The 14008-nt window shown below is 44.3% G+C and overlaps 1 protein-coding gene across 4 annotated transcripts in view; it reads right to left on the bottom strand.

Moving 5' to 3' along the window:
- MOB3B (MOB kinase activator 3B) overlaps positions 1-14008 on the bottom strand; it is a 215045-nt gene that overhangs the window by 130313 nt on the left and 70724 nt on the right. For all 4 annotated transcript variants that reach the window (XM_043890605.1, XM_043890609.1, XM_043890608.1 and 1 more), the window contains exon 2: positions 8404-9020. In XM_043890605.1, the coding sequence (XP_043746540.1) occupies positions 8404-8821 (418 nt within the window). In that variant the 5' untranslated portion in view covers positions 8822-9020. The remainder of the gene's footprint in view (positions 1-8403; positions 9021-14008) is intronic.

Here is a 14008-nt window from a genome sequence, read left to right as displayed (position 1 = left end):
TCTCCTGCATTGCAGGCAGATTCTTTACCATCTGAGTCACCAGGGGTGCCCTCCCAAATAGTTTTTCAGATCCCAAAGGGAAAACATGTTTGCAGAGCCTTAGGAAAAACTTGCCAGTTCACAAGGCTAGCTTGGAGGCTCCATTCCTGGTGCTGAAAACCCCTTTCCCTTCCTCTTGAGAGATCAAATCCAGGGCAGCTGATTTTAGTGAATGGCTTGTTCCAGACGTGACTATCTCCCCTCTTTCCCAGCTAACCTACACCCAGTCTGTGCTGAGGTCTGCTGGATTGAAATGAACATGGGCAGGCTCTGTACTCAGTCTTTTTTCTTTTTTGATTTATTTTTTGGCTGCACTGGGTCTTTGCGGCTGTGCACAGGCATTCTTCTAGTTGCAGGGAGCGGGGGCCACTCTCTCATTGAGGTGCACCGGGGGCTTCTGCTGCTGCCGAGCACAGACTCTAGGCACACCAGCTTCAGGAGTTGCAGTGCATGGGTTCAGTGGCCCTTCAGCACGTGATCTTCCTGGAACAGGGATCGAACCTGTGTCCCCTTACTTTGGCAGGCAATTCTCACCCACTGGACCTCCAAGGAAGTCCCCAACACTCAGTCTTCTAAAAACCAAGAGAGATGATCCTTCCCAGTCGATTTCCCTCTATAGAGGTAAGTGCCCAGCCCCGACAACAGGAGTTGGTCTGACTCCCAAACATTGAAATTTCCCAACGTCCTTGAGGATATTTATGAGCCCCTGCATCGGGCTTCCCTGGTGGCTCGGACGGTAAAGAATCTGCCTGCAGTGCCAGAGACCTGGGTTCGATCCCTGGGTCGGGAAGATCCCCTGGAGAAGGGAATGGCTACCCACTCCATTATTCTTGCCTGGATAATTCCATGGACAGAGAAGCCTGGTGTGCTACAGACCCATGGGGTCACAAAGAGTCGGATACCACTGAGAAACTGACACTCTCACTTCACTTTCACATGGCCCCACACCACAGAGCAATCCAGCAAAAAGGACGGCTGAGTCTTTAAAACGCACGTGGAGGCTCTTACAGCATGTTTTGCTTTCATCTGGGGCTGCTGTTCAGAAATCACCACGTGGGCTCCAAGAGTCTTGGTTGACAGTTATGTAGAAACGTATGCAGAGAGAGAGGCAGCTGCCATCCATTTGTTTTTTAGCACCTCTTATGAGGGCCTAGGTGGCTCTGGTGGTAAAGAACCTGCCTGCTAATGTAGCAGATGTAAAAGATGCAGGTTCGATCCCTGGGTTGGGAAGATCCCCTGGAGGAGGGCATGGCAACCCACTCCAGTATTCTTGCCTGGAGAAGCCCCATGGACAGAGGAGCCTGGAGGGCTACAGTCCACGGGGTCACACACAGTCGGATGCAACTGAAGTGAGTTAGCACTTAGCACGGGGACTTATGGCTCTGGGGTGGGTGTGTTCACGCACCCTGCTTCCTTCTTTGCAACAGCCCTGTGCAAGGGGAATCTTCACACAGAGTAATGTAAGCCCAGAGGTTCCGTGTTTACCAATAGCACCCAGCATATAGTGTTTACTATAGCCACTGTAGCGTTTTATAACGGCAGAGCTGGTCTCCGTCCACAAGCCCAGTGCTAGCCCTGCCATATTGTATATTTTGATGACATACACACTGTCTTACCAGCATTATCTAGATTTATATCAAAATTTAAAAACCACAAGGGAAACAATAGAAAATAAAAGTTAAAATTTAAAGGTTAGTTCTAAACTCAGTTCCCCAACATCCCATGTTTGAAAAGTTCATCCCTATGGATATTTTTATAGCCTTATGTTTCCTGCCACAATATTTTGAGAGAAGATGAGACTCGGCTGTAGTCTCACGAGAGAGGTTGCCAAAGGGAGGCAACCAATTCCACAATGCACTTGTCCACTGAGCAAAGTACTCATTTTGGAAAAATGTGCAGATTAATTTGGAGCATCTTGACATTCTAGGCATTATGGAAACTGCTCAAGGACATGAACTGTCTGCTTCACTCCTTCTTGGTGCCTAAAATAGGACCCGCTTCTGAACAGGCATTCCACAAGCATTTACTGAGTAAGTGAATGACCAAATGCTGTAACAGGTAGTCATGGCCCAGGAAGCATCTTCCGAAGGCTGTCACCCTCTGCTCAGTCCTGAGACATGGGAACAGATATAGTGTCTGACATACTGCTCAGGCATTTTAGGGGTGATTTTTGAAAACAGGGGCAAACAAAAACAAAACAAAATAAAACAGAAACAAAAAAACAAAATCATTTCTTTAAAACTTATACCCCATATCAGCTTTTCTGAAAAACTGTTCCCTCCTAGGTAACCTCCTGGAGAAGGCAATGGCACCCCACTCCAGTACTCTTGCCTCGAAAATCCCATGGACGGAGGAGCCTGGTGGGCTGCAGTCCATGGGGTCGCAAAGAGTCAGACATGACTAAGTGACTTCACTTTCACTTTTCACTTTCATGCCTTGGAGAAGGAAATGGCAACCCACTCCAGTGTTCTTGCCTGGAGAATCCCAGGGACGGGGGAGCCTGGTGGGCTGCCGTCTATGGGGTCGCACAGAGTCGGACACGACTGAAGCGACTTAGCAGCAGCAGCAGGTAACCTCCTAAAACCATGATTGAGAAGTCTTTCACCATGTGAAGGAAATCTGCAAAATAACAATTCATGCTATAATATAAATGGTAGTGAGTGACAAGAGCAGAGATTTTGGGCCAGACACTCTTGAGCTCAAACCCTAACTTCTAAATGACTGATTAACTCTACAACCTTAGGAAGGCCCCTTGGCTTGTTTCAATGTCAGCTTCCTCATTGGTAAAATGGCATATTTAATTCATTCAGTTATTATAAGTATTAAGAAAGATTAATGTTCCAGGTCTAGTGCTTGATGCTTAGCAAACTCAATATATGCACATTCCCTGACTTTCCTTGCTCTTTCCTTCTCTGACACCCATTTATTCTAAAACCGTAAAGGTAGGTGAGATCATGTCATTACTTTTTAAATGTTCTTATTCCTCCTGCTCAAAGACATTTTAAAAACATGAGTTGGAGTAGCGCTAAGTTTTCAACTCCCTTTTTTTTCTAAGTGTCAGATCTGAGATTTAAGTCCTATTATATAACAGAAAAACAGGGAAGCTGGGGGCTAGAACAGAAAAATTATTGTGATTAGCCAGGCAATGGAATTTAAAAAGTGGGTGGCTCTGGCTTTCTATTTTTCTTTCGTTACCTCTAAAAGTGGTTAAAAAAAAAGATACAATCAAAGAGGAGGTGGCCCTTGCTTCTGAAATTACTGATGTTTTAGGAGTTTTTGCAGGAACATCTGTTGGCTTTTTAACAAAGGAGACTGGGGAGGATCAAGAGAGAGTGGAGGAGACTCTGGTTTGCAAGGGAGCCACATCTGTTTGGTATTCTCCCAACCGAGAAGGCTCAACTTCTGAAATAGCCCGGGTATCCTAGTTAAATCAGGATCCAGAAACAGATGAGAGTTTTTCTTTATGTTTCAGCAGTAGAGATCAACAGCTGTTTATATCCTTTAATACCTAACTGAGGCTGAAACCGTCACATCTGTCTGTATTTTTCCGGTTCTGGTTCCTCAAATCACAGTGGGGAGGAGGGGAAGTTTGAATTCCTCCCAATTCCCAGACAAGACGACAAGAAATATGCCCAGGATTCAAAGCTGTAAAGCTAAGCAGAACTCCCAAATTTCTCATCTGCCCAGGGTCTGCTGTTGGCTGGAAATTCCTCTTTCACTGTATCCTGACAGACATCTTGATCATTTTCATGATAATGACTCATGGCAGCTCCAAGATCAAAAAGAAGGAAAGTAGGCTGGAATCAGGGGGAGGAAGAAGCAGAAGAAATGAATTCTCATAGAGAAAGTGGCTCCAAAGAGACAAGTTTTTGCAAAGACAGCAACAGTGTTATCCGAGGGCAAACAGCAGAGGTGAGCAGGATACCAATGAAGACCATCAGGGTGGTGGTGGCTGGTGGTGGTTTTTAATAACCCCTATCATTTTAACCCCCTTCATGGATCACAGCCTTGTCTCGTGGCAAAGGGGCTTGCATAACTTAATAAAGCTATCAGCCATGCCATGCAGGCCCACCCAAGATGGTAGAGAGTTCTGACAAAATGTGGTCCGCTGGAGGAGAGAATGGTAAACCATGGCAGTATTCTTGCTGCAAGAACGCCAAGAACAGTTCGGAAAGGCAAAAAGATATTACATCAGAAGATGAGGCTCCCAGGTCAGAAGGTGTCCAATATGCTACTGGGGAAGAGGGAAGGGCAATTAATAATACTAATAGCTCCAGAAAGAATGAAGCAGCTGGGCCAAAGCAGAAATCCCAGATGCAAAGAGCCAACTCATTGGGAAAGACCCTGGTGCTGGGAAAGATTAAGGGCAAGAGAAAGGGGTGATGGAGGATGAGATGGTTGGATGTCATTATCGACTCAATGAACAGGAACTTGAGCAAACTCAGGGAGATACTTAAGGACAGAGGAGCCTGGTGTGCTGCAGTCCATGGGGTTGCAAAGAGTCTGACACAGCTTAGCAACTGAACAACAAATGTTTTAACCTTGGAAAAGTTAAACAGAGAAAATTAAGCTCCACGGAAGGCAAAGTGGAGGAAATACCCAGGAATGGTGATAATGGGTTTCAGAGACATTTGTTTACTTTGATCACGAACACCATACCATACACATGCTGGAACTTTATAAGGACTATTTTTCTATCCATCCATCCATCCAACAACTTGTAAAGCACCAGGACTGGACTTAGTGCTCAAATAGTCAACTGAATAAGACATATTCCATAACTTTAAGGGGTTTATATTCTGAAAGATGACAGTCTTCACAGAGGAGATGGTATAAAGGATGCATGAGAATTCACTAGACAGAAATGTTAGGGGACTCCAAAGGAGAGAATGACATGGATAAAACCAGAGAGAAAAGAAACAAAACTATTCCTGGGGAAGGGACGAAAAGCATTCTGGGTGTTTACAATAAATAAGAAGAGTGGGAGGAGCTTACTAAAAGTAGAGATACTTAGGCTTCACCTAAGAGATTCTGATTTAGTTGTTGAGGGAAAAAACCAAGGAATTTAAATTTTGAAAAGAAGACCCAAGTAATTCTGATACATACAAAAGTTTGACAACTCTAATGTATACAGATGAACATTTCCCGAAAGATGCTAACAGTATTCCATTAAGAAAAAAGGTACCAGGTTCAAATTAGGATACACTGAAAGTGAAAGTGTTAGTCGCTCAGTGGTGTCCAACTCTATGCAACCCCATGGACTGTAGCCCACCAGGCTCCTCTGTCCATGGAATTCTCCAGGCAAGAATCCTGGAGTGGGTAGCCATTCCCTTCTCCAGGGCATTTTCCTGACCCAGCGATCAAACCCGCATGTCCTGCATTAGCAGGCAGATTCTTTTACCATCTGAGCCACCAGGGAAGCCCCTACATACTACCACATTACTTTCTTGGATATTTGAGTTCAGTTTGGTCGCTCAGTCATGTCCGACTCTTTGCGACCCCGTGGACTGCAGCAGGCCAGCCCTCCCTGTCCCTCACCAACTCCCGGAGTTTACTCAAACTCATGTCCATTGCATTGGTGATGCCATTCAACCATCTCATCCTCTGTCGTCTCCTTCTCCTCCTGCCTTCAATCTTTCCCAGCAACAGGGTCTTTTCAAATGAGTCAGTTCTTAACATCACGTGGCCAAATATTGGAGTTTCAGCTTCAACATCAGTCCTTCCAGTGAGTATTCAGGACTGATTTCCTTTAGGATTGATTTGTTTGATCTTCTTGCAGTCCAAGGGACTCTCAAGAGTCTTCTCCAACACCACTGCTCAAAAGCATCAATTCTTTGGCGTTCAGCTTTCTTTATAGTCCAACTCTCACATCCATACATGAATACTGGAAAAACCATAGCGTTGACTAGACAGACCTTTGTTGGCAAAGTATGTCTCTGTTCTTTAATATGCTGTCTGGGTTGGTCATAACTTTCCTTCCAAGGAGTAAGCATCTTTTAATTTCATGGCTGCAGTCATCATCTGCAGTGATTTTGGAGCCCAGAAAAATAAAGTCAGTCACTGTTTCCACTGTTTCCCCATCTATTTCCCATGAAGTGATGGGACCAAATGCCATGATCTTAGTTTTCTGAATGTTGAGCTTTAAGCCAACTTTTTCACTCTCCTCTCTCGCTTTCATCAAAAGGCTCTTTAGTTCTTCACTTTCTGCCATAAGGGTGGTGTCATCTGCATATCTGAGGTTATTGATACTTCTCCCGGCAATCTTGATTCCAGCTTGCACTTCACCCAGCCCAGCATTTCTCATAATGTACTCTGCATATAAGTTAAATAAGCAGGGTGACAATATACAGCCTTGACGTACTCCTTTTCCTATTTGGAACCAGTGTGTTGTTCCATGTCCAGGTCTAACTGTTGCTTCCTGACCTTCATACAGATTTCTCAAGGGATTTCTTGGAGATTTAATGCACATTAATATAAAGTCCTTCAGTAAAGAAATCAGTTTCACTCAGCATTTCCCAAACCTATTTTTCCATGGGGACAAAAAAAAAGACAAAACATATGCACCTATTAAGATCTCTCAGAACACTTTCATACTGTGAAGTCCATATTGGGAAGAGCTGAAACAGAGGATTCTGATCAAGTGAGCATGCCCCAAGCATAGTGAATGGCTAAGGAAACCATTTAGAAAAAGAAAGCAAAGTCAATTACTCTGAGAGATGCAGCAGCATCCACTGATTTCCTCCAAAGTCTAAAATCACCTCTGATGTCCTATTTCCCAAGGAGACCGCCAGAAGCTTCCTCGCCCTTAAGTAACACACCAGGTTCCGTGATGTTATTTCTGGTCAGCAACTTTGTGTGGTAACCACAGCTGCCAGAGAGAACAGAAGTGCCCAGAGTTCAAAGCATCAAAGAACAGAAACAGAAGGGGAAGGACAATGAGGAGGGATCCTTGCCCAGATTTATTTATCTTTATTGCTATCACATGTTCTGCACAGAGCCTTGGCAGTGGCCTATAATGCTTTCGGAAAAGACAAATTCCTCCCAGATCCAAAAGAAGCCTCCGACAGTCAATGAAAATGCAAGACATGAGCCAAGGAAATTTCTACTCCTCCAAGGCACCAGTTATGCAGCTAGGGGAGTTTCTGAAAACTGCCTTCTTCCTCCTATGCTGGTGAGTCAACCAAGGGGAACTGTGTTATCATGCATCCCGTCTCGTGCCCTACAAGAGCCAGCAGAGAGAAAGTGCAAGAGGAAATCAGGCAAGGCCAGGCAACAAGAGGAATCCGAGCAAATTGGTTTGTGTGCTGAATATTTCAAAATGGACATACTACCTTAGTCAAGTTATATATGTTTTTTTTTTTATATAAGCAATTACTTCCGTATACCCCACCTCAACTTCCCACATCCCACATGCAGACACATGCCCCATATAAAGGTGATTTCAGCAATGTGTTTCAAATGCTTTTTTTTTTAATACCCCAACCTTCTCAGATCTTTTCAATAATATTTTGCAGCAGCATAAGTACTTTTTTCAGTCATTCTACAAATAGTTCCTCAGGGCCTAAAAGGTTCCAGGGCACCATGCTGGGCATCAGAGATACAACAAGGCAAAGAGGACAGTGTTCATCTCTATTGACCCAAAGGCCCTAAAACTGAATTGTAAATTCATCCGGCTAGGCAGGCAGACCCAATGATCAGCAGCATAACGAAATAAAAGACATGGAAAAGGTCTGGTCCTTCCCCTTGAAGAGTTTCATGGCTTTTAGTACAAAGCAGACGAAAGCATTTGCATTCCAAGTGTCTGGGTTGGTCTAGCCACTCCACAACGGTCCAGAGTTAATAGAACAGCCAGGAATTAATACCTATGATCAGGGAAGAAGAGAATGCCAGGATCTTGTTTCTCCAAAATGCCAACCTCCTGTTTGTTCAACTCCCAAACAAATCCATGGATTTTCATACCGGGAATTCTCATCCTGAGAGATGACTACTAATCATTGTACTAGAGTTAGTGTAACTACCTAGTTAATTAGCTCCAAATTAAAAATTTCACTAGGAACTCTGGGTGGGTTTGGAGGCTAATCCTAAGGATGTCAATAAGATCACATTTAACTTTTCATCAAGCCAGTGTTCCCCAATACTGAGGACCACAGAATAATTATAAGTGGTCCACACATGATTTTTTTTCCATAAGGTCCTTAGATATGGAAAAAGAAACTGCAGATACGTGAATGATGGGACTTAGGGAAACAGTGACATGGATGCTATCCCGCATTCAAAGGCAGGCCGCTTCAGAAGAAGCCTCTGCAACTTTCCAAGCTGGGGTGGGATGTGACAAAATAACCAGGCAGCTGGTCACGGACTTACCCACACACGTTGGAAAGATGTCTTCATTGTTGATCTGGACCTCGATCCAATCCATGAGAAGGTTCATGTACTGGGGGGCCGGCAGGGCAGTCGGCTTCTTGTACTTGAGGTCATCCTGCCACCGGTATTCGTATTTGGGGCCCCCTGACATCACAGGGCAGGTCCGTTCGGTGCAGAACTCACAGATGGTACCGTAGATGAGGTTGATGCGATTGAAGAAGTCCACCACGTGCACCGCCACCCAGTCGTTCTGGTCCTCCCCGCTCGGCAGCTGCACGGCCGCCTTCAGGTCCACGCCCGAGTTGAGGGAGGCCTGAGCCCGTTTGTGGAGCTCGAACCTCTGCGTGCCAGGTTCAAATTTCCTCTTGGGCCGGAAGGTCTTGTCCTTGTTGAACACCTGCTTCAAGGCTATGGACATGGTCTGCTCCTTCTCTCCCTTCCTTTGGCAGGAAGTAAAAAGGCAACTGGGACTTTTCAGTGAGAGATCGCAACCCAACAGGGTTTTCCACTGCCAGCCCTCTGGCCCCAGTCTTGTGGTCTGCGGCTCTCAAGTCTCTTTTAGATAGCCCTTTCCATCTTCCTCTTGAATAATTTCCAGGGGAACTTCATGTTTCTTCCTAAAGGTAGGAGAGGAAAAGGGTCTCATTAATGTCCCATTTGCATTTAAGAAATGACAAAAGCTTGGACCCGATTTCCACCTTGCTTCTGACTGTGCCCACTTATATCCAGGTATAATAATGTAGAAGTCAAGCCAAACCTTTGAGAATCTGTATTGGTGATCTAATCATATAACCAAAGGTGAAAAGGTATCACAGCCTTTTTCTTTATGGCTTTAGTCAAATCTCTGACAACTTTTCACTAAGTGGTCATAGTTTCAATGGGCCGCTCCAAGGTGTTAAGGATGAACATGATAGTCAATAACATCCCCATATGCTCCTTTTTAGAGTATCTGCCCCACCCTTCACTATCCTTGAGTAAGCATGAGGACACAACCCCCATCCTCTTGGACACACCTGATTGGAGCAGGGGTGGTCCTCACACCAAATTTCCCTGGACATTTGGCATCAGGATCCAGGCTTTGTATTATCCCTGAGAAGTGATGAAAACTGGGTCTGCTTGACACTATTTATAATAGCTAAGACATGAGAACAAAAGACTGGTTCCAAATTGGGAAAGGAGTACATCAGGCTGTGTATTGTCACCCTGCTTATTTAACTTATATGCAGAGTACATCATGAGAAACGCTGGACTGGATGAAGCACGAGCTGGAATCAAGATTGCCGGGAGAAATATCAATAAACTCTGGTATGCAGATAACACCACCTTTATGGCAGAAAGCAAAGGGGAACTAAAGAGCTTCTTGATGAAAGTGAAAGAGCAGAGTGAAAAAGCTGGCTTAAAACTCAACATTCAGAAAACTAAGATCATGGCATCCTGTCCCATCACGTCATGGCAAATAGATGGGGAAACAGTGGAAACAGTAAGAGACTTTATTTTCTTGGGCTCCAAAATCACTGCAGATGGTGATTGCAGCCATGAAATTAAAAGACACTTGCTCCTTGGAAGGAAAGCTATGACCAACCTAGACAGCATATTAAAAAGCAGAGACATTACTTTGCCAACAAAGGTCCATCTAGTCAAAGTTATGGTTTTCCCAGTAGTCATGTATGGATATGAGAGTTGGACCATAAAGAAAGCTGAACGCCAAAGAATTGATGCTTTTGAGTGTGGTGTTGAAGAAGGCTCTTGAGAGTCCCTAGGACTGCAAGGAGATCCAACCAGTCAATCCTAAAGGAAATCAGTCCTGAATATTCATTGGAAGGACTGATGCTGAAGCTGAAACTCCAATATTTGGCCACCTAATGCAAAGAACTGAATCATTTGAAAAGACCCTGATGCTGGGAAAGATTGAAGGCAGGAGGAAAAGGGGATGATAGAAGATGAGATGATTGGATGGCATCATCGACTCAATGGACATGAATTTGAGCAAGCTCCAGGAGTTGGTGACGGACAGGGAAGCCTGGCATGCTGCCATCCTTGGGGTTGCAAAGAATCGGACATGACTGAGCAACTGAACTGAAGACCTAAGACATGGAAACAACGTAAATGTTCATTGACAGATGAATGGATAAAGAAGATGTAGTTATATATACACAATGGAATATTACTCAGCCATAAGAAGAATTAAATAATGCCATTTGCAGCAACATGGATGGACCTGCAGATTACCATACTAAATGAAGTAAGTCAGGCAGAGAAAGACAAATACTATATGGTATCACTTATATGTGGAATCTAAACTTTGACACAAATTAAATTATTTACAAAATAGAAACAGACTCACAGACATAGAGAGCAGGTGGTTGTCAAGGAGGAGGGTTGGGGGAGGATTGGTGTTTGGGAGTAGCAGATGCAAACTATTATATACATGTATAACTGAATCACTTTGCTGTACCTTGGAAACCAACACAGCACTGTAAATCAATGATACTGCAATAAAGCAAGTTTTAAGAACTGAATTCTTTGGAGCCCTCTTTGGACCATGAGTAGTACAGTTGAGAAAACTGGACTTGCAGAGAGAGGAGAGAGGAGAAGGAAAGGGGTAGAGAAAGAAGAAAAGGAAGAAGTGAAGGAGGAGGAGAGGAAAGAAGATGCCATAGACAGAGAAAAAGAGACAAAAACACAAGTGGCCACAGGGAGAGAACAGCAAGAGGAAGAGGGAGAGGCAATGGGGAGAGAGTAGCTTCTTTTGTTTTCAACGTTTTATTTTGTATTGGGGTATAGCCTATTAAAAATACAACCGTTTTAGGTAAACATCAAAGGCACTCAGCCATACTTCTTTTGTTCTCGATAGTCTTTCAGAAACTGGTTCCAATTCCTCTTGAAGTCTGGCTGTATCTCCAATCCTTGGGATCGATTTCCCTTAGGAAAAGGGCTGTTTTTCTTTAGGATTGACTGGTTTGATCTCCTTGCTGTCCAAGGGACTCTCAAGAGATCCTTTGGGGCACATGTGTTTTTCTTGAAATTAGTCAAACAAATATCTCATTTTACTCCAGCCAACTTGGGTGCGTTTTGTTTCTTTCTAAGAACCCCTAACTGTGACAGTATTTATCACCCCTAAACATGCCATCCTTCACATCTTTAATATCACACCCTAGATAGTGCTTTCAGGCAGAGCTGCCCATAAAACTTTCTGTGATAATGCAAATGTCCTATGTCTTTATTGCCCAATATGGTATCCACTAGCCACAAGTGTCTACTGGGCACTAAAAAGGTGGCTAGTATGACTCAGAAACTAAAATTTTCATTTTATTTAATTTTAATTAATTTTTTAAAAATTGATTGATTTAATTAAATAATAATCCCAAAAGCCACATGTGGCTAGTGGTTGTCATATTGGACATCACAGCTTTGAAGTCTTCAATGTTCTCTTCTCCGGCACCTCATTTCACCCTTTCAAAATTCTGGTGTGGTTTAGAGTAGATTTTGAGCAGGTGTAGTAGATCTGTAGTAGGTATCATTATCCCTGGGTCTCCAAGACCTGCTTCCCTAGTAGCTCAGACAGTAAAGCACCTGCCTGCAATGCAAGAGACCCGGGTTCTGAACCCTGGGTCGGGAAGATCCCCTGGAGATGGAAATGGCAACCCACTCCAGTATTCTTGCCTGGAGAATTTCATGGACAGTTCATGGGACCGCAAAGAGTCGGACACAACTGAGTGACTAACACACACACAAAGCAACCACCGTATCCAAGAGATAAAAGTAGTTGTAAACAAGGCCCCATGCCGAGTAGGGGCATGGTTAGGATTGAGATTCAGTTTTTGACTCCCAGCAAATGCTCTTTCCACATAGTCTTACATTCTAAAAAGTGATCCTCCTCAATCTGTCTTTCCTACTGGTTCATTCATAAAGCCTCTTTACCTAGCCCTTCCGTGCACATATTCCCCTAAAAACACAAGTATTGACTGGCTGGAAGTGAAGACTGTGTCCTGTGGCCTGAAAACAGAGAGGAGATAGTTGATCTGCCCACGGGTCAAGCCCTCGCAAAATTAACCCACAACTGTGGCCAGAGCCACAGTGGCATCTGTTGAGATGGACGTGAGGCACAACCCCACTGATCTGCCATTTTCCTGCCAAGCAGGGGTTCCGGTAGGCCACACTCCAACAGGGTTTGGTGATGCATTCAAACTTAAGTTATTCAGGCAAAACAAAAAAGAACCCAAGACCATCTAAGACACCCCAATTCCCTCTCATAGACTCTCTCATAGATTCTGGTCTTGGTTCAGAAGCGTTGATTATTCAGTTAAAGACCTCTGGCAACTCACTGAAGCCTCAGTCTGCTTACTTCCTCCTCTAAATCCTATCCTCTTCCTATTAGGTTTTCACTGCCAGACTGTGTATCAGTGAGGTATTTTTTTCCGTCATCACTTGGCCTTGAGTATACACACTCCCCACAAGGAGACCTGTGTGGAAAAGTGGGTCACGTGACACCCTGCCTTTGGCTGTCTGGGAAATCACATTTCCGGTCACTTCAGAACATCACCAGGAAGGTTATCAGCACAGAAACTCTGCAAACTCTAGGGAAAGAAAGGGGCAATCTCCTCTGCAAAAAAAAAAACTTCCCAAGGGCTGAATCTGCCTGAAAAGAAACAAGAAAACCAAAGGCCTTCAAAGAGCATTTCCAAAATAAAACCAGGAGCTAGAGGTTGGGATAGATAGAGAGAGGAGGAGGAGGGCTTTTATTTCCTCTTAAAAGAGACAATAGTCCTTCTGTATTGCAAATGCTTAATTGCTGACAGTAAAGCAGCAAGAACCCAACAGCCGCCCCCTCACGTCTCCAGTAAATAAGACTTGCTGTTCTGTTATTCTGATAATGAGGGGACCATCCATTCCCACGGTCCGCAAAGCAATCTTCCTTCTATCATCACCTTACATGACCCTCGTCATCATTAATTCGGCTGTTTCCCCACGCCCTGGAGTGTCCGTGCACGGACGCCAGCGTGGAGGACTACCTTCGTACCAGGCTGTCGTGGACACCATCACGTCCCTCTGGTGCCTCTGCTGAGAGCGAGGGAATGTACAGAATAATCACAGCAAATCCTCCATATCACAAAGCCCTCTAGTGCATGGTACTCACTAAGGTTTAAATAAACATTAAACCCTTGCTTGAGGTTGGGCATTTTTCTTCCACAGATACTCACATAACTAACTGCAAGATGTTAATCTCTTGAACCAGATCAACGTTTATGCAAACCTTTGTATTAATCTCTCAGTTGTGTCTTGACTCTTTGCTACCTGGTGGATGTAGCCTGCCAGGCTCGTCTGTCCATGGGGATTCTCCAGGCGAGAATACTGGAGTGAGTAGCCAGGCCCTCCTCCAGGGGATCTTCCCAACCCAGGGATCGAACCCAGGTCTCCTGCATTACAGGTGTATTCTTTACCACTCAGCCACCAGGGAAGCCCCATTCAAACCCTTAGCTTCGTTTTTTTTCTTGCCCCAGTGTTACAGGCTTAATTGAGGGAAAAATCATCTTTGGAGGATTATTTCTCAACCAAGTAATTTAATGTGCTGCTCTTGGCTACCATTTATTAAACTCTACTATGC

The sequence above is a fragment of the Cervus elaphus genome, chromosome 29, assembly GCF_910594005.1.
Source record: "Cervus elaphus chromosome 29, mCerEla1.1, whole genome shotgun sequence".
NCBI lineage: Eukaryota > Metazoa > Chordata > Mammalia > Artiodactyla > Cervidae > Cervus > Cervus elaphus.
The sequence above is the reverse complement of the archived record's forward strand: the minus strand, read 5'-3'. Positions and strand labels throughout refer to the sequence as shown.